Raw genomic sequence first — 23,616 nt, 5'->3', positions numbered from 1 at the left:
AGACATTCAAATGCTACCATAAAGATAGATGACAGTGTTACTTTAACTCTTGAAAGTCTGTTTTCCAAAGGAAAGCTTGGTCAGCAAGTTACCTTCATAAAATATGGAGGCAGAGTGCACTAATTCCACCTACACAAGTCTGAAGTAACAACAGTATACAACACTGGAATTTGACTTTATAACTGGACACAAAGATGGCCTTAGAGCAAAAGCGGCCAAGAGGTCCTACTCAGTGACTTGAATTGTAAAGGTGATGCCTAGCAGACAGCTGCTGGCTACAGCTACCTGTGGCAATTTTTATCAAGGAAAAAGTAACTGATGAACTGACTCAGTTTTGGAGGTACCCTCAAGTGGCTGTTAAAGAAACTGCACGTGCAGGCTTCATTTTACTGCATTCCGTTGCCTTGTACCTGTGACATGTGCAATGACAATAAAGTTGAATTCTATTCTATTCTATTCTATTCTGTTCTATTCAGCCTGGGGGGACCTAAAGGGAGACCAAGGAGTACAAAACTTCCATCTGTCACTTTTGAAGATTTGTGGCTTGGTAGCTATGTTGCTTCACTTAATTTTTTCCAATCATGATGACTGGCCGCTGCTTGCAAACATGACCTATGGAAACTTTTGATTTGTGTGGTGTATATGAGACAGGGCAATTTCAAATATTAAGCGTTGTTTCCAAAACAGAAATTCTGTAGCAAAATCTAAACTCGATAGACATTTAATGTGTATCTCACCTAGCAGATAATTTGGCTTGTCTTTCAGTAAATTTCAAGCTATATGTTTTATAAATATTATAAAATATTGTTTGTTTATGTAGACAATATAATACAAATTATTAATTAGACTGTGACACCTGTGGGGAGCCACTGTGTGAATGGTGTTAAACTCACCTGCACCCTCAACCTCTTTTTGGTTTGATTTTTGGTTTTGTTTTCACGTTTAAAAGCACCCTTTACTATCATTCCCACACTCTGACATTTACAATGATGTCACTGCAAACCAGACCTCATGACCTAATTTGCACCATAATTTCTTCTATTAATCATTCTAAGAAATGACGTATATTTGGTGCTGTGTTCTTGAACTTTTCCCATTTTGTCACTGTACTTTGGTGCTGTACAAATTATTTTTACTTTTAAGTTACTGAATTTAAAGAGACTATTAGAAAGTAGTTTTTTCCTTTCTTTCTTGTTTTGTTTCACCCTCAAAACATGCCTGAGGTCTGTGTCATGTGATGGAGTCTCCCAGTACACTGAAATTAAAATTGTCAAAAGTTTTAACACATTTGTAAAACAATGATTACAATTACCACAAAAGAATGAATACTGGAAGATATATACCTGAAATTCTTAAAATCAACTGTTACTGTAGCTTGTACAAGCAGTAGTTATAGACTAATGGTTTGCATTCTTGACAACACCGATCATGCTATAAAATAGCCTATGCTTTTGCCACAATTTTATTTCCAAAGAAATGCAATAACATTGTAGTAATTTAGTGATAAATATTATGTCAGTATATATATATATATATATATATATATATATATATATATATATATATATATATATATATATATATATATATATATATATATATAACATGTGGTCACTTTACATGTCCCTTGAGTACACGGTAACCCCCAATAGACCACTTATGTTTTGTCGTCACAGGGATATAATCTGGCAACAGCCTTAGAAATAAGAGGCCCCTTGTAACCTAATCGATTGCCGAGCAGGGAGGCAGACTGGGTCCACACTCTGTGATCCGTTTCTCTGTGTCAGACCAAGTTCCCAGAATAGCAGCTCGTGCTGGTTGTCTGTGGAGGAGATGGAAGAGGAAGTCAGTGGTGGATGTAACAACTGTTGCTTTTGCTGCCGCTGCGGAACCATACCTGTCAGTCCGCGCTGCATGTTAGATGTCGGACAAGAATGAATTCCGTTTCAAGCCGAGACATTCAGTCTGGATCAGTGTGCAAGTTCATGGGATTATATAAACTCCTACGTGTTTAAGGTAAATTAAAAAAAGAGAGCGCGCGGGAGAAACCTTAGTGCGTGAATCGGTTTCCTGTTTGAACTAGGTAACTGCTTTGATATAGCCATTGAATTTCGTTCGGCTATCAATTGGCTACAGACGCTTCAGAGCTGCTAGGGGCGCATGTCTGCAGCAAAGGCAGACAAGGAGCGTCTGTCTGATGAATGGAAAGCCAGACGGGCTCTGCTGTAGACTGCGGTGATCGGATAACCTGTTGAATTGCAGCTGTCAGTCAGCTCCGAGCCTTCCAGGCTACACAGCCAGCAAAAATCACTTAACACGAGAAACAGCGCGTTGCCACTATAAGAACAAAAAGTCGCTTTACGGTTTTGCAGCTGATGGTTATTTCCAGAGATGCGCTGTTGCCAGCCAGGTATGCACTCTGTCCTTAGCTTACTACTTAACTTGCCTGATGATCTGCAAAATACACTTTTCTTGCCTTTTTGCTGTTTTTCTTAGTTTGAATATTTTTGGCTTCCTAAAGTAATCGTGCAGACAAAGTAGGAAGTAGTTTCAAAGTGGAAGGCCTTTATTTAAAAAGGAAACTGATAATTTAACTTATTATTATCGCTGATGGGACAGTGCCCCACGTTGGCTAGCGTTTGGACGCATTGGTGTTGTCGACTTTATCCGCCGTTTAGTTTGCCACTACATCACATTATTCCTATTGTTGGCAGCAGCAGCAGTTAAAACAGATGAAGCTCTACCGGTTTGACCTTGAGTCACATCTCCACAGTAGCTTTTTATCATTGCCTATTATCATTACCCGCGGATTTCCAGTCCTTTGGTTGTTGAAAATAGCTTGGCTGCTCCCTGTCGCTATGGCTAATTCCTTAGGAACCGGTGGATCCAGTTTGATCCTTCTCTTTCTTTCCTTACCAACTTGTTGAGTTTTCCACTTCTTTGTTCCTACTGCAAAAGTCCACGGGGTAAGACAAGAGTCGTGCGACTTCTAATGGAATGCTTTACAGTCACATCCAGTGAGTGTATAACTTGGTGGGGCAGCGCGAGTGTCGTTTTTTTTTTAATGTGGAAAACTGTGCGGGACGCACGCAGAAGAAGCTTTTGACATTCACCTGTAGGACACTATCGACGCGCACCTCCTCAACTTTCCAATGATTTTTTCTGAGCTGACTCATGTGAATTAGAGGATGTTTTTCGCTTTTAGTGGACTGCTAATGAGACGTGTCGATCTAAAAAGAAGTACTTTCTTTCGTATTGAGACATCCCTGGACTAAATAGGCATATTTTACTCTTTGTTTCATTAAAGGGAGGTGGAGACACCTTGCCACCCCCTCCTCCGTCCTTGACTGAAAGCACCAACTAATTTTTGCACAAGGGAGACTCTTGAAGGTAATTATGTGAATATATATATATTTTATTCACTCCACATTACTTTCTTGTTTTACTTTCACGTTTCACTTTTAATTTTAGTGGCTTATCGTATATAAATAATCACTGTTTAAAAGAAATGGCTATGCCTAGTTGCTGTGACTATGAAATGGCCAAAGATTACCCCCATGTAGCTAAGAGGAGGTCTCATGTATGTACTGAGAAAATTGTGGCTGACTTCTTTTCACCAGTAAACTGTTATTAGAGTATCTAATATCTAATCATGGGAAATGAAAAAAGGGGATGTGGATTCTGCGTTTGTCTTGCCCTCTTTTCTCATTATTTAAGAGCTTAGTTGTATGTTCTTCAAGGAAGCCAGCAGCTGTGCAGTGATACAATGTAATGTTGTTGTGACACTCCACACGTTTAAATAATATCAGAATTGTTGTTGTAATGTGCTTCCAAATTCTAATGATTATAAAGTCACTTTGTATTTCTTAATTATAACATTTTTAAACTCAGCAATGAAAGGAGGTTGAGTGATAACGATTGAACCAAACTTCTTCAGTTTCTAACATATAAAAATAAGAAATCCCATTACAACTTATTCATATGTGCCCCATTACACCAACACTCAGTTAAAAACAGAGCGTGCCTTACACTGCCCTTCTAGAAAGTTGAATGCCTTGTGTTTCGTTTTGAGGCGATGCCACTTATTGTGTTGGTTGCTTTGTCACTTTGTTTGGCACCAAAGTTCAAATTGTAACGTAATAAATTTTAGTGATTAATCTGTCAGCATGGTGCACATTTTGGTTCATCTTCCCTTGCCCGTTTTGTTATTCACTCAAATAGTTGAGGGGTTCATTTAACCTGAAATAAAGATAGGTGAAATGTATAACGTTTGTACAATGATTATGTAATTTCGTGGAAAGAGGTGAATAAAGGAACCATGAAATCAACAATTCAACTTCTTTTTAGACAAGCACTCTTTTCAGTGTAGCATGTGAAACTAAAACACGGCTGTTCACACATTTAAAATAGTTCACAGGGTAACTTGCTAAATATACATGACTACTTCTCTAAAAAGAAAACAGCACAGACCTATTGTTGCTGTATTAAACTTCTGTAGAGTGGAAGTTATACACACAAAGCTTTGTAGCTGCTGTGAATTGCAGTTAGTTTGCACATGCATTGCTTTGATCGTGCAGGTTTACGTGATCATTCATTGTGTCACTTAGTTTTATCTGTTCGTCTTCATCATTAAACAAATGAAGAATTAAGGCAAATTAATAATGTAAACGTTGCAGTAATATCTCAATTTTCTATTGCAGCACTCCCAGAGCCCTAGAAATGGAGACTTCCGAAGACTATCGTACTAGTAAGTCTTTACATGTATTATTTATTACATTCAATTGACACTGTGACCCATACATTATAAACAAGGACACACTATAACGCATATATTCAAATGCATGTTTATATTCTACTGAATATGAGAATAATAATGATTGCATCGTTATGAGAACATTCACCTTAAAAAGTGGTTTTGAATTTCACAGTGAATCCAACAATTTTTATTTGATTTTTATTTGATTTATTTTTAAACCATGAAAAAATAAAAGACAAAGAAAACCCCAAAACATTTTTGCAATCACAACACAACATTTTAAGGGATTTTCCCCCAAGTGCAGCCTTTTTCCTGTTCACCCCTTAAAGTTAGAGAAAATGCATTAGCAACATCCTGTTGAACGCAGCAGATACTGGATATGCGCTTTGTGGTGCTCCATTGCCCTTTGCTGGTTTCCTTTGGGCAGGTCTCTTGAATATCTTCCCTGCCCCCCCCCCACACCATGTATTTCGCTTTGGTGTGCATATTTCAAAACAGGTAGCATGTTGTTGATGATCTGTGGGGACTTTTAGGTCTTCATTTGGGGTTTGCGCTTGCAGGAACACACAGGCGAATAGTCTTGGAGGTGGAAAAAAGAAATGGAGGCTCTTTTTCTCCCTGCCTGTCGGTGCGTCACTTCTGAAATAATATTTTTATAATTATATATCTTTCAAAAGGCATACATCTTTGGAGGATACTAGATGGAAATTGTCATTGCTCCCATATATTTTGACTTTCTCCTAGGTTTGGCGAGGCACTGTGTACTGTGGGTGAAAATTTAGGTCAAGTAGTCTACCTTTATGTCACACATCATCACAGTCTCACTCAATACTCTTCCACATGTACACAGTTACCCTACTACACTAATTCTTAGCATCCCCTGTTACATATAAACACTCTGTTTACACGTTTTCCAAAATCTCTGGGAAACTATGTTACAAATATAACAAAAAAATTTAGTGTAGTGGTTTGTAATTCCTACGTTTAAAAAAAAATACAAAGACAACATATCAAACGTTAAAACGTAAAAGGGAGACATTATATTGTTCTCATGTATTTGTTTGTTTTAAGACACATAGATTAATTTCGAACTTTATGGCAGCAACATATTTCAAATAATTTAGGAAAGGGACATGTTTACCTCTGTGTTGCATCCCGACTTCTGCTAACACTACTCATAACCATTTAGTATACAATAAAAAAATGCCTTTCTAGTCTTGCTAGATAAAAGACGCAACTTTCTCGATGCTTTGTTTGCGTTTTAAAAAATCTTTTAACTGTTTATTTTTTATTTTATTTTTATCTGCAGCCTTCTTAACTTAGCATCAAGCCTCTTTTACTTCAAAGCCTCGCTGTTGTCATAAGTACAGAATGTCGTGTGGTATCGATTTGCTGATATAAGCAAGGTCTGTTCTGCAAAAGATGCTGGTTATGGTTATGCTGCAAAAGAAAACTAAAAGCAGAAAACTGTGTATAACACTCATTGTAAGAAATGCCGTGTGCATTTATGAATCCCCATATGGTTTTGCTTTGGAACGGCACACAAGACAGTTTTCCATCTCATTTCTGTCCATCTTATATGAACTCAGGTCCAAACAAAGTGCTAGTGTTTTTAAATCTTGTTTATATAGGCAACACTTTTTTTTAATTTTACTTTTTTAAGTTTTTTTTGCATAGTAATGTTGCTGAACTGTGTTCCACAGTGATAGTGGTTTTCAGTAGTATCCTGAGATTATATAATGATTTCCTCTGGGCACGCGAACAGATTTCTCCAGAGTCTGTAGGTCTTTCAACAACTATTGATGTAGGATTTTGTAAGTGAAAAACCTCCCCATCTTTACTTCTGTGGGAGTCCAACTAATCTGGGATGTTCGTAATAGCTTGTCTTCTCCAGCCGTTTGTTGTCCCCGATCTTCCTTTTTCCAAATGTGTTGCTGGTATAAAACTCAGAAATTGCCTATATTTGACAAATTAAATAAGTATGTATGATATTGACACTTAAAACAAATTATAAGAGCAGAAATTCCATTTGCTATCCTGGGACAATGATTGGACTTTATAAGCTATGCTCACTGTGTGTTAGTGAAGTCAGCAATTATTACACCTACAAGTTTCATGTGTACACATTTGTTCCTTTCCATTTGCCAACACATTAAATCATGTCAATTTTGTATATTACTCAAAGACCATTTTCTTCTGTAAGATTAAAGTGTTTGATATCCTAATCTGTTCATACAGATTTGACTCAGCAAACCAGGGGCACCAACGCAAACCTCAGTCCATGAAAGCATACGTGTGTGTCTGAGTCTATTATTTACCCATCCCAAATGTATTATCTATCAGCCAGTAAAACGTTAAAAGTTTGTGTCTGCAAATTCACTGGTTGTGATATCTATGTATCTATGTATAGATTGATATAGATTTATATTTCAAGGGGATTCTATTGGATTCAGTTCAGTTAACCAATTTTCATTCTCAAGAAACCAGTTTGAGATGATTTCAGCTTTGTGATATGTACTGTGGTCATAAATGGATGGAAATGGTCAGTAACAATCCCAAGATAGACAGTGGCATTTAAACAATGCTCAATTGGTACTAAAGGGCCCAAAGTGTGCTAAAAAAATTATTCCCCACCATCACAGTACCACCACCACCACCAGCCTGAGTCACTGATATAAGGCAGAATGGAGCCACACTTTTATGTTGTTCAAATGAAATCGCAACCTATAAATCTGAGTACTGAGGCAGAAATTGAAACCTATAACTTTCCAATCATTTGTTGTCGAGTTGTGGTTAGCCTGTTTAAACTCTAGCCCTCCGTTTTTTGTTCTCAACTAACAGAATGGCAGCCAGTGTCATCTTCTACTCTACTGTAGCCCATCTGCTTCAACGTTTAACATGATGTGCACTCAGCGATGTTCTTTTGCATACCTTGTTGTAACAAGTAGTTATTTGAGTTACTGTTTCCTTCAGATTGAAGCAGTCTGGCCATTGTCCTCCGACCTCTGTCATAAAACAAAACATTTTTTACAGAGAACTGCCATTCGCTGGATTTTTTTTTTTTGGACATACTGTGTTCAAAGTCACTTAAATCACTTTTTTTCTCCTATTCTGATGCTCAGTTTAAATTTTAGCAGGTTGTCATGCAATATATACATATACATTGAATTGCTGCATGCGACTGGATTGAGATAGATAGATAGATAGATAGATAGATAGATAGATAGATAGATAGATAGATAGATAGATAGATAGATTTGGGATTACCTAGATTACCATGGTACTGTTAGGTGTCTGACAGCATCTGTTACAGTAATGGAAAATCCTCCATGACAAATCTGGGCCACTCCTGTCTCCAGGACAGTATTGCCAAGGGATAGCCAACGTTGGTCACCTGAGATTTCCTCCAACCCCAACCTGTGCAACCTGAGCCTAGGCCCAGGGATTGTGTCTTGGACAGCATCTCCCAGTAAGCCCCACTCAGTGAGGCTGTAACTACAATGGAACAATGCCACAGAAAAAGCTTGTCAAGTTAAGAGGAGCTGTCAAAGAAAGAAAAGATCTGACACAGATTTCTTTTTTCATGTATGCGGGGTCACTTTAGACATATTCAGAAAAAACAAATTGTAACAGTGCACCATTGTAGCAATTCACAGGAAGCATCTATCATATTCTTTTGATTTTTTACAGAGATTCCATAGCTGCAGCTATCCTTTTTAAATCGGACTGATAGTGTGGTGACACCACAATGGATACTTTACAGTATTTCTCACTGTGGCTCCTAAGGGGTCAGAAGGGGTGTTTGCCTGTTGCTACTGCATTGTTCTAGTGACCCTGATGGGGCCATGCTGTAAGAGGATAAGGGATTGGTTTGCTCTCCCTCTGAGTGGACACCGGGCTATCCATAGCCCGAGTTCTGTACAAACTGCTGAGAGAATGCAATTTGATCTACATTTGCTGAACATTATAATCACATAGGTGGGTAAAAACTTTTGGGTAGTTTGGTTTTGCATTCTGGATGTTGACTACCTTAATGACTATTCAAAATAGGTCTTGAAATAGATCTGAGTATGAAGAAATTAATCATTTTCAATCTGAGAAGGCAAGCAGCAGAAGGCTTCTTCATCTTATTCAGTATGTCAAATCGAGACATTATATTTATTTCTGTTCTATTGTCACTATATTTACCTGCATTAAGATCATAGACCAGAAATAAGCATGCGGTAAGGTCTGGTATTTTGCTGTCACAGTCTCTAATGTCATCCTCAATAACACCATTTATTTTTCTCAACAGCAACTTTCTCAATCTTAACCTCAGTCTTTGAAACCTTTTGATGTAACATAACCAATAAGTTGCATATTTAACACAATCAAGAAAACTGGCGTTTTTCACATAACAGTGGCATTTGTTGTTCAAGTACCGTATTCTACAGCACAATGCAGATTGCAGTGTTTCTGTGTCTCCCAGGTAACGGCAAATGCTCTCCTGGTAAGGAGAACTCGAGAATGTTGGCGGATATATCAGCACCTAATGGAGAGACAGTTCCTCAGGGTCCTAATTCCCCTGGTGGTGAGTGCTCAGTTATTAGATACACATTTCTGCAGTCTTCCAAGAACAGCTGTAGAATGAGCAGAGGCAGCTTATCATTAAAAATCAGCATTAGGTGATTCAGGTTGGCTATGCGTTAAGATATTTTTTCACAAAAAAAGTTTTGCAAGGAAACAAAGAATACTCTGTTTCCCATCAGTAACTATGGAATACATAACTGATACATTTATAATTGGTTGCGCCAGGTAAATTACCATGGCAGATGTGAGCAGATCAGAAAACAGATGCCTGTGATAATATTTCTGGTATCTTGCATGGAACACATGTTCATTTGATTTGTGTGGAAACTTTAAATTGTAAAAAAGTGGAGGAAAAGCCATCCAAAGCATGAAGCTAGAATGACATTCTTGTCTTAAATTTGAGAAGCTTCGTGAGAAAATTATCGAATAAAATATACTTGAAGACGAAAGCAGCGTTACCAGAAGTGGCTGTAGATTACACAGTAAAAGCTTGCGTGCAAACAATGTGCCCTGTTGCATCTTATATCATGTTGCACTTGGTCTGAAGTGTTGCTTGGTTCCTTTCAGCCTACTGACTTATATCTATAGATCATCTCTAGCAGTGTCACTGTGAAGCAGCAAAGTAAGAAAAGGGGAAACAAAGTAAGACAAGGGACCTCAGTGAAAAAAAGGGGAAGCTTATCTCCCACATGTTTAGAGATGCAGGGAGGTGGGCTGTGCAATGGTTTTCACAGGGAAATACTTTTCACCAATAAGAGCTGTTGTCATCGTCTCAGTTGCTTAACATGCTTGCCATTTGAGGTTTTGTTTCAAAAGAGTTGTGTTACTACTCATCATATACTGACAATAAGCACAAAGGGGTACAAATTTTGGCGCCAAATTTCTTAAACTTGCAAGCAAAAGCAGAAACCGTACAGGGGTTATATTTGTGTTATGCGCTGATTACACTCTAGCTGACTACATGACAGATTGAGGGATGCCTGAATTTCTTTTTTGGGGTTCGGTCACCTTCTCAATCAGTAGTGATCATGATTCTAGGTTTTCTGTTCACTATATGAAAATTCAGATAACTCACAAATTGAACGGAGACGTAGTAATTATGAAAACAGTATCTAGATGATTTTCCTAGCTGTTTTTGTCATGCGGATTGTTTCAAGCGTATCCTCATCTGACCAATCTTTGCATTCCACTCTGCCACACTGGAGAGACAGATGTAAAGATGCAAGGAGCTGAATAGCAAGGACGTTCAGGTCTGCTCCGTGTTGCCAGGATACAGCTGTCGAAGACAGGCTCGATTGCAACTTGGGTATTGGGATAAGTGTTCTCCTGTACAAACTGTGGCATTGAAAAACATACAATATTAGATTGAACAATGCTGTTTTTGTATGCATATGCATGGATTCAATCACTTGCAATGACCACATTTATGCATATCTCATATTGGCCTGTGAGAATTAACTTCATGTCAAAGAGAACAATTACTAACTGCTGTCTAATGGGAGGCTTTAGTAATCCAACCACATATGCTTATATTATTGATTTTTATAAAATCCCATAATAAGATAGCCAGGATTGTTTAGTTGTAGTTGGATAATGTATACTCCTTGCCTGTGCAACATATAAAGCCCCAAAAGCTATTTACAAGATTTTATGTAGTGCCTGAATGTTTTTTAAAGCACTGCAGGCTCATGTGATTTTTTTTTAATTAAAAATATAATTTACACAACAAAAGCTAACTGACCCCTGTGCTTATTACTTTGATATTGCTACATATGACAGATGTACAGAGATCAAAGATATCAAATGTAATAAACTATAAATGTAAACACTTTATTGTGCTTGTTCATGGCGTATTTAAGATAGCGTTTATGTTTAAATGACTGAAGATGATGTTTTGTGATAATGTTTTGCTGTGTTGAGTTTGTTGATTTTATTCTATAAAGAGTAGAAGACCTTAGAAAAATATTACAATTAGTATTTTTATGTTAATTTATTGCTAAATGCTTGTAACCAATAACTAGAAACTAAGTGATAAGTTTCCCGCCAGCTCAGATTCAGACACACATACATGCAGAAGCATGCAGACCCACACATGCACATGCGCACCGGTGCACGCACATGCACGCATGCGCACACGCACACACACAGATGCACTCATAATATTACACAATATTTTGCTTTTGCCATCCAGCCGGTCTCCCACTGCTAGTGAGCAGCAGCCAGAGAAGGCCTCTGGCACTCCCTTTCTTCCCAGGGACAGCCAGAAACTAGACCAGCCTGTTTTATTCTTTTTTTTCCCCTTTCTGTCTCTTCTTGTCACCATGTCAAGTCAATGCTATCTATGAGATCAGTTGGTATGTAAAAATGTTTTTAATTTTAATTTTGATTTTTTTAAATTATTTTTATTTATATTCTGTACCTCTAATCTTCTCTATCTCTATAGCCTGTATTCATTTTGTCTACAGTACATAGCAAGTCCAACACAGATTAAATCAGCCCGTTGCACTCCAATTCAGTTTACAGAAGTGACTCGGCCTTGTGGCTCAACCTTTACCTTCACCTAGTTCATCTCCATCCATTACAATTCAATCTGACCAAATTTATTGTAATGCATATTTACCTTTGACAGAGTTGTGTAGCCAGCCTGGGTTTGGGTATGGTTCATGATTGCTGTGGACAGGATTTGTATAGTAAAAGTAGATTTTTAACTCTCCTATACACCTAACATTTGCCGTGCCATCAGGCTCATCAGGATTGTACTATGCTTTGTTTTTTCAGAACTGACAATTAAGCAAGAAGAAGAAATCATGGATGAGTCTGACAACAGAAGTCCAGCAGTGGAAGAAATAGGCCAAACAGGGGAAGAAGGAGTAGCACTAGAGGAATCCATGAGTGGCAGCCCAAGCAACGTACAGGATGGGTTATCTGGGCCAAATGTGACAGCCGAATCAGGAAATCGACCAAACGGTACTCATTTTGTTTTTCCAAATGGCATTAAAGGTTTTTAAATAAACCTTTTAGCATAATTGACATATCTTTTATAAAACACTTTGGAGATGAATGATCCACAAAGAATTTATCTTGTTCCGACCATTAAACCAGCAGGGGAACCAGCAGTTTCCACTCCTTTAGAGTGAGTCAGAAACCATTTGTTTTCCTCGACAGTGGGTGTGGACTGCCGTCTTTCTTTCTTTTTTCTTTGGTTGAAACAATAGCCGTGTCTTGGAATTATTATCAAGGGAAAAAAATATCCTTGGAATCCTCCGCAACAGGTTTCAGTTGACGCCATGAGTACTCTGGTTGTCACAGGTCATATTTCTGTTTTTCATCTCCAGATTAAAAGTAGTCTAAAGTAGTCCATACATATATGTGCTTGTGTATTAGACACTGTAACACTTGTATTTGTAACTTTACTTCAGCCAAAAGTATATTTAATGCTAATGTTAATGCTGATTACAATATATTTTTGATTCCTTAAGAGTTTCCAGAAGAGAGTCGCAAGTACACTACGCTCATGTTATCAAGTTTTTGTGTTGTAACTATGTGATGTATTATCACGGTCAGAAGCTGTACTGAATAATTATTTTGTTTGTTGTTCATTGGCAACTACCAAGTTGTTCAAAGAGTCAAATACCATGTCATAATAATTCAAATGACATATTTTAAAATATTAAGGAAAAGAAAATCCAGTTATAAACAGTGTCTTCTTAGGCTTGTTGATACTTTCAAAAAAATATCCACAGTGATTGTGGCATTGACTTCCTGTTCATGAAACTCACAGGAGACAGGCCGTTCCAGTGCAACCAGTGTGGTGTGTCGTTCACCCAGAAGGGAAACCTGCTACGACACATCAAACTCCATACAGGTGAAAAACCCTTCAAATGCCCCTTCTGCAGCTACGCCTGCCGGAGGCGCGATGCCCTCACTGGTCATTTGCGCACTCATGCTGGTAAGTGTTCTCCTCCTCAGCCCCTTTTCTTCCCTTTTTACTTGCCCACTTGTGCTAACCAGAAGAGACTTTGTGTGTATATATATCTACATATATATCTATATATATATATAGATATATATGCAGTCGACATAAGCATTCGATATTGAGGTACACTATTTAAAAAAGCCCAAACCCTTTCAACATACTATTAACCTCTTAGGTAGTATTTATGCTGGCTGGTGAGGCCATACCTTGTCTTTTAGATAGATTATGTCTTCTTTTTATCTGCGTGTTATATACGGCACAGTGAGTGCTTTGTGGTTAGGTACCAAGAAACACGCTGTTCCTTAGTCGCTAAGGAGGAAACTATCTGTCTGTTGAGAAACACATGGGGAGTGCTGGCTGTATCAACTGTAACCCACTTTCCTATATGAGGATGTGCTCTCCCTTTTGTTGCGCCTTTGAAATCAAGGTCAGACAATACCGTCATTTCTGTCTGTGATGCCCCGCAGGGTTTACTCATATATAGTTCTCTTTGTTAAAGCTAACTTTTGTGCTTATGTGTATGCCCATGTGTTTATGTACAGTTTTGTGTGTGTGTAGGTGTAATTTTGCTCTTAGAAACCCTTACTTACATGATTCCTTTACACACATCTTATTTATTTTTGTCACATTTGTCACCTACCTTCATTACCATTTTTTTGGTTACACTTCTGTTGATCTGAATTTGTTTGTCCTTTCGTAGATATTAAATTTGACTCTTCCGAACATCGATTTGGATATTTGACCGACGTGTGTAATCTTGACTCCCTCCCTCTCTGTGTTCGGGGACTATTCATTATACGACTATTGGAATCCTGGCATTTGTGGTTTGGTGCCCTGCCAGGAAGAACAGGTAGAAAGAAAAGAGAAATCCAAAGCTTTGACAGAGAGGTCAGATGATGAAAACGGAAGACTACGGTGAGAGACAGTGAAGACAAAGGCTAGATTAAACCTTATACTGGAAGATGACATTTTTCATTCAGGCACAGTTGATTGGTAAAATAGTAATGCAGGAAAATCAGGTGACAGGGTTTTATATTATTTAAGGTATAAACTCAAACAGGTTTTTATTTATTATCCAGATGGCGTCAATAAAGTGGGTCTGAGTTCACAGTGGACCGTTTGCATGAATAAGAATAGCACCTGTAATGTGTCCACTCAACATCTGTGCAAGATTGTGTGTGGGTGGTTATATAAATATGAAAAAGTAATGAAGCCTATGTAGTGTGAGTGAGAATCTGTATAGCCACTGAGAACAAGGGAGTGAGTCTTGTTGACTGAATACTGCCTACTCCACTGTTAGAGTACCGCACGGCTGGAAAGCAAAGGCAATTATTTCCATGATGACGTTTCATTTTGAAGTAACTCTTTCATTACCAAAATGAATATTGCTGAGATGACCCTGCATATACACCACACTTCCACACTACCCACACTTTGATAATATTGAAACCTTTTGTCATTATGCAGTACTCTTGTAACTGTTCATACTCAGAAAAAAAAGATAATAAACCCCAGTTTCAAGTTCAGCCCATACAGTGTCATTCACAGACCACAGAAGTACTGAATGACATATACGGCAGAAAAAAACTATTATTCTTTTAAATGATTCACACAAGAAATGTAAGATTGGCCATGACTGGTCATGTCATTGTGTAACAAGTGGGTTTTATTTCATTCACATCATCAAAAGGAAAAGTCCAGCACAGACAGCGTAACATTTGGAAACTTTTCTTTTTTTTAATAACTCCACTCGCCTTTTCTATGTGAGAAAGAGTACTTCTGTTAACATGTGAACTGTCACCTAGCTCTAAATGTGTGTGTAGTTTGTGTGACTGCTCGTATGTGTGTTACAACCTCCATGCTCAAAGCGAAAGGTTTTGGGTTTCTCTGTTCTCACAGTGAAAAGAGCACTGGATCACATCTTCTTCTAGTAATACTGTCACCATGAGTCTACATCACTTGGCTAAAGGTGCCATGTTTGTCATATTGGTTAGCTGTTGTGGTCTTCAGTTCACTTCATGAGTCATTCTAATTTTGAGAATACTCTGACGCAGGACTCAGATCTTTCCCTCTGCAGTGTCTGGGATTTCGCTTGTTGAAGCATGTTGCAATTATTTTTTTTTTTAACCATTTTTGACTCAACTTACATGTCAGTATGGAAACAGCTCATGTTGATCACAAGTAAGCTGATAACTAACTGCCCGGATGGTGTACAATAACTTCTTTAAACAACAGAAATCACCTCCAATAATTCATTGGTGTGTTGAATGCTTGTTGAAGCAAACGTGACGTATGAAAGGAAATGAGTGGACCAAGACAGATGTAAAGAATGAGTCTTTATATTTTCACTTTTCTTCGTAGGAAGGAATCTAATTAAATAGAACAATGAATCACACTCCACCTCCATAGCAGTTTAACCTGGAGTTAGTTTCCTACCGCCACAATGGGATGCATGATCAATTCCATTATTTACTCATGCTATGCCTCTGCAGTGGGAGTTTGCTGCACAGACCAAAGCGTTTTGAAATGCAGACTTTATGGCGCAACAGTCTTGGTCGCCCACAACTTGTGTTTCTGTCTGGCAATAGTTGTGTGGAATCACACTAGTAGTGGAACCTCCATGATCTCAGAAGCTTGGTTTTGGTTTGTTTGTACTACTTACTGTTCACAGTGTGTACTACTACGCACCACCTAAATACTGCGGCACTGGATACTGCCCACTCTCTGTCTACAGCGATGAATGAAATTAATAGACTCACGATTGAATGTTTTTGCTTTTAGTCGGCAAACCGCACAAGTGTAACTACTGTGGGCGGAGTTACAAACAGCGGACATCTTTAGAGGAACATAAAGAGCGTTGCCATGGTTACCTGCAGGGTATCGGCTTGGATCCTAATGTCAACAGTGGGCCTTACACAGGTAAAAATAAATTCACTAGAATTGAAACCAGTAAACGTACATATAATACAGTAAAGTTAATTCTTGAATGAACTGGAAATAATCCTTACCATTAAGCACTAATGACTGATATATTATTTTGCGCAACTTATGCTATCTGAGTATACTTACAAAATACTCAGATAAGTTATTTATTTTGCAAACAGCACAATCTAATTTAGATTTTGAAATAAAGATAATGTAAAGCTGCACTTGCCCTAAGCAAAATTCATCTTACTTTTATTCTAAACACGATCATTTCTTCATTTATTTTTCCTTTTAAACACCCAGCTGTATTCGTGCTCCTTCTTATCACCTGTTCACTCCTTTTAAGGTGACGTTCCAAAAGAGCCAAGGCCCATGCCAGAGCCCACCATGGCTACCTTTGATCGGCCACCTGTTATTGAAAGACTGCATAGCAATGTAGGCAAGAGGAAGAGCACCACACCTCAGAAATTTGTGGGTGAGTCATACATGCATTTCAGACATAGTCAGCAAATCGACTACTCTAATTACCACGAAGATAAAAAACAAATGTTTCATATGATGTTTTATTCAGACGAGTGGGGTGGGAGAGGGAGGAGGTTGGGGTTTAGCAGTTGAAGTACCAACTGAAATAATTTGTTGTATTATGTTCTGCATGCAGTGATCTTTTTTACGACTCTGACCTACAAAGCATGCCTATATGCTGTTGTTATCATATAAATATATTATTGTTCAACAATGAATTGATTAATTTAATTGGTTTATAGGAGTCTTGCAAATGATTTTACTTGAGCATTAATAACATGTTATTGTTTTTATCAGCTTACCCGATTTTATTTTTTGAGCTTGCTTAGTTTGATTTGTCTTCCCCTTGTTCCGTAGTTTTGCATTATATAGTATTATATAATATCACACAATAGCTTTGGCCTACTGTTTATTTTTAATTTGCCACACTATTAGAAGATGAGATTGAGCAACTAGAGCAAGCTGACTGAGAGGCAAGGAAGTGTTTTTTTCACTCTGTGGTTACGTACACCTGTAACTTTGCCATTGCTCTTATCGAGAGAAAACAGCTTACCGCATCCCTGTTCTCGAGGGGTTAAACACTGCAGTCGTAGATGGATGGGGCTTTCCACTCATTAGACTCAAACATCGTGCACAAAATGTGAAAAACAAGATCAAAATATCACCAAGCCATAACATTCACTGTCTAGAATGGAAATTACAATCAGTATTTGCATTTGTACATATTAATTTTCCTTCTTGACTGAAGATAAAAATAAGAGTATTTTTGCCACTTATGCTGCTGCATCTATATATATATCTTATTTTAACAAGAAATTGCCATCATCATTATTTACATGCAGTCATGAACTACTCTGCTGTTTACAGGTGAAAAGATGCCTCGCTATAGCTATCCTGATATGAGCTATGACATGGCTGTTAAGTATGAGAAGCAGTCTGAAATGATGCCACCCCACATGATGGACCAGGCTATCAACAATGCCATCACATACCTGGGATCAGACACCCTACGCCCCATGCTCCAACATCCAGGTCCTCCACTTTCTATGGCTGAGGTGGTGCCTATTGTGAACCCACTCTTCCCCCATGTCCTGCCACTGAGCCAACGAACAGAACGTTCAGGAAACTGTGACACACTACCAACACAGCCGCCTCAGCCCCATGAGTTCCCCGGTCATCCCACCTCAAATGGCCCCACTGGTTTAACAAGGCCAGGTAAGCATCCCCAACAAGGGCAAGAGGAGTCACCCAGCAACAGTGGTGTTGAATCTGCTGACTCAGCTCGCAGCAGCCCTCAGGAAAGGCAGGGATACCATGGCAGCAATGCCCCCGTGGGCCTCAGGTCTCGTGGCAGTCCAGCAGTGGTCTTTTCAGGTGAGCGGATGAGAGATGCATCACCTAGAAGTGGGGCAGGATTCGGGGTTGGGATAATGCGACTGGCAACAGAGAGGCCTGTGAGCCAGGAAGGGATACGGGTGTTTGGACGGGAGGGCCAGGAATTAAGGGCCTTCCAGTGTGAGCACTGTCGAGTGCTCTTCCTGGACCATGTCATGTACACCATCCACATGGGTTGCCACGGATACAGAGATCCACTGGAGTGCAACATCTGTGGTCACCGGAGCAAGGACCGCTATGAGTTCTCCTCTCACATAGTACGGGGTGAACACACCTTCCAGTAAGAGGATGGGTAGAAAATTGAGGGATAGACAAAGAAGTGAAAGGAGCAATACCCTGATATCCGTCCTTATCTCCTCTGAGACTGCATTGTTGAATGGCATTGTAGACAAGTGTAGCACAATCACAGACTTTCTTTTTAAGCTACTATTGCGAATCTGAACAGTTTAACAATCACATGAAGGTATGGGCCAAAGACACATTTTGTACTATTTAATTGCGATTAATGTAAAGGAAGGACTTTTTTTTTTTTCTCAAAATCTTACTAGATTCTATATTAGAGCAGCTGTCAAAGGGCATTGACAAGTGTTTTTCTTTTTTTCATTTTAGTCTATTCTGAAGTATATTCTTTTGTGTTTTCCCTCTCATCATGCTTTTAACCGTTTTCATTCTGAAGACATAATGCATGCATATAGATGGTATATTAGAACTTGTTTCTGCCCTGTGGGCTCAGTGTGGTTGATAAAAATCAGTTTCAGATTACTAGACAAACGTCAAGGCTGCAGGTGGTGTATAATGTCACTAAAAAAACATCACCATGTTTGACAAAATAGTAGCACTTATTCATTATTGTACTTATAAAAATTTGATCATTGATGCTATCAGATGTTAGTAAATATACTGAATGCATTCTGGTTCTATTCTCAGTGGGTATGCAAGTGCATTGCTGCCTAGATTTAGAAAATGCTATTAGCCCCCATAAATATATACACCACCTTATCACATTTTGTAATTCAGAGTAAATTGTCTTGCATATCATTATAAACAATGATAAACAATGTGATTTCCTGTGCAAAAGCTCAGGAGAGTCTTTTAGCTATTGCTATCTGCCTATCTGATAATGAGCAGTTGAAAATATTGAAGGCATTATTATTGTATTATGTTACTTTAACTCTCTGCAAATGGTGCATGTTTTAGTTTACCATATCATACCACCCATGTTTTTCCATCTCTCAGGGGCTTGTAAAGCATTTGTGAACCATTAGCGCAGATAAAGAAAACCACCAACTTCCTGTTGGTGGCTTGTCTATTTTGTAATTTTAAAATCCTGCCAAATAAAAAAGAGACTATCTAAAGCAACATATGAAAATGACTTTAGGGCAGTGTTTAAGCTGGTAAACATATTTGAAATATCTTGATTGGGGAAAAAAAGTGTTCTCCTCTGTTTAAGAGAAAAACATGTTGAAAAGCACAATGTCTAATGTGTTCTTGAGGTTGCTTAACAGAGCACTGGAAACAATGAATTATCTCAAATATTTATGTAAGACAAATTTCAGTTTGTCTTACATTTTGAAATGATCCTATTTATAGCTCATGAAACTGAAATTGTTGCTTATATTGAGACATATTTTTCTCTGTTATAATCAGTCACCATTTAAATGCAAGAGGACGTAAGAAAAATCACTCTGAAAGTTAAACATAAAAACTGTTGCCTAGTCATTCTTGTTGTATCTGTGACTTCTAAAAGTTCAGTCGAGGCCGTCTTTTTTTCAATTGTTTTCTTTCTCTACACTTTCAGGGTAAGATGTCCAAATACCTTTTTTAATTTCCTTTGTACTTCTGCGGAATACTACTGTGTCCTGTTGACTCAGACGTTGTGTTGCTTACAGTTTGAGTACACTGCTATATTCTTAAACTTTGAGTATAAAAAAAAACAACTGTCAGAAATGTTGTCCACGAGGACAAAAAAAGCATGATGGTGGTATAGAAGCCCTTAACAATCTTGAAGTCATTTAACTACCTGGCTGCAGTATGATTCTTTATGGCAGTGGATACCAAAGTGACAGCACTGGATGTTCTCTATTGTACCTCACTTTGTGCTTTACTGTATGCCTTTCCTTTTGATCTAATCCACTTTTTGAATTAATTGGGATGGTCTGTCTGTCTGTGCGTGTGTAATATATTCTTTCATCCTGTTTGTAGACATGACTAATATGGGGAAGTGTATTTTTTTCTAAGGCTAAATTCCTAAAATTGTCATGTGATAATATGGTATTATCGACCTGATCTTGTTTGTTTAAGGCTGCCCCTTCTCCGCTCCTCATAAGCCCCATCTCCCACACAGATACACACTAATGTCTGTTCCTCTTCCTCATTCTCTGAATGTTACTCTTTGCATCGCCATAATGTCACCAAATTCATGTATGACCTTTTACAAAGGGGACCAAGAAAGAGACAGCATGAGCAGGAGGCGGAGTTAAAGAAGCGTACCACGTACTACTACTCTGAAGGCTCTTCTGATAGTTGTAGCATCCCAAATCTATAGAGTAGGAGTATTACAACCTCCGAACTCGCTTGTCCATCATTTAGCAGTACATTGTCAAAGCCAGTTCTTTCAAAGTTACTGTCTCTGCTGTGAAAGGACTCCGATAAGACTGTGCTTGGTACAGTTGGTCATGCACTTTATGTCTCTTTAAAGCAGAAATGTCAAATGTTTTCTAGTTTTAATTTTTTAGTGTTGTGACTGTTTCAAACGATCATTGTCAGAACAAAAGTTAGACTTTTGTTTGAGGGAAAAATCTTGAAGCAGGACACTGGAAATTAGGACTGTGTCGGTTTTTGCTCTGCTGCCTGATGAACATGTACTTTTTTTAATGGACTCACAAAACCGTTGGCATTATTAGTTTTAAACATGTATTGTCTAACATTATGAGCAGGCTATTATGCTCTAAGGCTAAACTCAGTGAACTTTTCTTTTTGTTCAGTATCTACTCGTAATCAAAAGGCAGCTTTTTCTCTGTTTACATGTTGCTTCTTTTCATGCGCAAATGGTGCCCAGCTTGCATAAAACCTTACTATTTGTAAAGTTTTGGCACTAGAAATTGTTTACATCTTGCAGCTGTGATATTGACTCTGTACATTCCTCTGTCATATTATTCCTATTTTTTTTCTTAAAAAAAGAAAAAAGAAAAAAAAGAGTCAGTTTATTTATCCTGTGATAAAATCTGTGTTAAGGATACCTTGGTTTTCTCTCCTTATCCCAGAACAGAACAGAGCTTAAACTAAATGTAGGATAATATATTACAGGGGTTTTTGTTGTTGTTGTTTTATTTTTGTTTTTTTAGTTACTCTTTAGTTACTTACTCTCCAGGTTATATTTAGTAACATCCTTTGGGGTACAGGTATATCACAGTTCCAACTATTTACTTATCTGTTGACAGATTCTTGACTTACTCTTTTTCCTTTACTGAAGCAGCCATATAAACAAACAAACAAAAAAACAAACCATAACAAAAAAAAGTGTCTTCTGTCAGCTTTCCTAGTGAGTGAGGACTTTACTTGAACGATTATTGCTATTGTTACAGATCGGGGGGAATGTTTTTGTACAGTGTGGTAAATGTCTATTTTTCTGCTGAAATGTTGCAAATAGTTTTGTGAATTTTGTGTGTTTTTTTTATTTAAAAATGTTTACAAAAAATGTAAAAGGCAGGGTTCCGGGTGCATTGTATTTTTTAAGACACAGTATACAAACAGTGTATATTTTGGCACTGAAAATGAACATTTATCCATATATGTGTGCTGATTGAACAACTTTGATATCGATACCAACTTTCTGATATGAGGGCTCTCAGGTATTTACATAGGATGTGTATTTTTAAGTCTTAAAATATGTGATTTATTTATGAAAAAAAGATGCATATTGAATTTAATTTCTATGATCATTTCTCTTGACTTAAAATAGTTTAACACTGAATATGGTGAAGGAAGTTGGAGTATTCTTAAGCCCCTTTTTTCAACAGTGACCATACATGAAGGCACACTGCTGTGAAGAATTCAATGTATATTTTACGGCATGACTTTCTCTCTTCTCTATACATGGTTTTACTGCTTTGCCTATTTCATTCATTTTTAAACAGGAAGACAAACATAATACTGTGTTGTTTTCTGCAAAACATGCAAACTGTACCTTACTTGCAAATAAAATTCTTTATTGCAAGATAAAAATTGAATGTTGAAATCTGTTGATGCAACATTAAAGAGCCTAAAGGTCAGAAAACATCCCTAGAAAACTATTCAACTTCCACACTTTTCTTATTGTTTGAATTTGAATTGTTTATCTTACACCTGCAATGTTGGTTATATGTAAAGGTATTCTAATGTTTTTCACAGTTGAAATCGAAACGCACAAAAGACCAAATGATCATCAGGTGACAGTTGAATTGGTGACACTGGGACTATGTTGAGACTATGTTGTGTTTGAATGATCTTATCAGCCAAAGTCATGTTCTTTGGCGATAGCTTTAATTCTATAGAACAGTGTACCGAATATGAAGAAAGAATTTTCTTAGCGATGTCTGTATCTCTACTTCAAAATCTGCTTTCTAGTATAAAAAAATAAAGTATATGTGAAATATATTGATTTTATGTGTACTGAATGTGCAGTTTAATTCTTATAAAAGGCCAATTTCATAACCATGAATAATAAAAACAAAGAGATAAATAAGCCCCAGACTATAAAATGCTGACATTCATCACTGGTTTTAATTCTATATAAACTCAAAAACATCTTAAACACCAAGTAGTAATATATCTTTTAAAATAATTGAATAAATAAATGTAACGTGATTTTTTTTTTTTTTTTTTTTTTTTTTTTTTTGTACTTTGGGAAACTTTGGAACTTTAACCAAGCGCCAGATTCATATTATTGCTAAAAATATATATATTTGCAATACAAAAAATAGCAATACAAAAATCAGCATTTAACAGCTTCAATAACACAACACTGATGAGCCTATTTGAGGAAATGGAAAACCACAATGTAAACTGTCTGCTGTATCTTTTATCATGGTAAGGAATAATTTCTAAAAATGAAGTGCGCAGCCAAGCCTCCTAAATCCTTACTGTACAGCCACAGAGGCTTGCCTTCATTTGCAATGTAATGACTGTTTGTTCCACTCCACTCTTTGTCTGTGAACAGGTGGTTACTAGAGCCTGTTGAAGCCTCAAATGTCAGAGCAGTCTTCCTCACCCCCTTACTTCTTTAATCGGTATATTGCACACAGACACCCTCACACGTATTCACACAGCAAACACATACTAAATCAAAGCTGCGTGAAGGCGGTCGCAAAACTGAGAAGTGCAAAGCCTGAACAGACCCCAAACTGTATCTTTTCATGTTCAGATTCCTCCAGTTTTCTGCCTGTCAGTTGATTGTTTGTTCCCATCTAGATGATATCTCTGTTTGAGTCATACT

The 23,616-nt window shown here is 37.7% G+C and overlaps 1 protein-coding gene across 4 annotated transcripts; it reads left to right on the top strand.

The window, feature by feature from the left end:
* Window positions 1-1,811: 1,811 nt before the first annotated feature.
* Window positions 1,812-22,774, top strand: ikzf2 (IKAROS family zinc finger 2). 4 transcript variants are annotated; one of them, XM_040027862.1, is made up of 9 exons: window positions 1,812-2,016; window positions 3,308-3,390; window positions 4,701-4,747; window positions 9,225-9,326; window positions 12,104-12,292; window positions 13,107-13,274; window positions 16,083-16,220; window positions 16,573-16,701; window positions 17,616-22,774. In XM_040027862.1, the coding sequence occupies exons 3-9, from the start codon at window positions 4,720-4,722 to the stop codon at window positions 18,425-18,427; spliced, it is 1,566 nt and encodes a 521-aa protein (XP_039883796.1). In that variant the 5' UTR covers window positions 1,812-2,016; window positions 3,308-3,390; window positions 4,701-4,719; the 3' UTR covers window positions 18,428-22,774. The 4 variants fall into 4 exon arrangements, with proteins under 4 accessions (XP_039883796.1, XP_039883797.1, XP_039883795.1 ...); XM_040027861.1 differs by lacking the exon at window positions 1,812-2,016 and adding an exon at window positions 2,125-2,410; XM_040027863.1 differs by lacking the exons at window positions 1,812-2,016; window positions 9,225-9,326 and adding an exon at window positions 2,119-2,410.
* The last annotated feature ends 842 nt before the right edge of the window (window positions 22,775-23,616 follow it).

This window comes from Simochromis diagramma, unplaced genomic scaffold (assembly GCF_900408965.1).
Source record: "Simochromis diagramma unplaced genomic scaffold, fSimDia1.1 OVJJ01000343.1, whole genome shotgun sequence".
NCBI lineage: Eukaryota > Metazoa > Chordata > Actinopteri > Cichliformes > Cichlidae > Simochromis > Simochromis diagramma.
This window is presented reverse-complemented; position numbering and strand designations above follow the sequence as displayed.

Coding starts and splice junctions, on each gene's coding strand:
- ikzf2 (XM_040027860.1), top strand. CDS start 9,194: ATGCAGATTGCAGTGTTTCTGTGTCTCCCAGGTAACGGCAAATGCTCT. Junction 12,293..13,106: donor ATCAGGAAATCGACCAAACG/GTACTCATTTTG, acceptor TGAAACTCACAG/GAGACAGGCCGTTCCAGTGC. Junction 16,702..17,615: donor CACACCTCAGAAATTTGTGG/GTGAGTCATACA, acceptor TGCTGTTTACAG/GTGAAAAGATGCCTCGCTAT.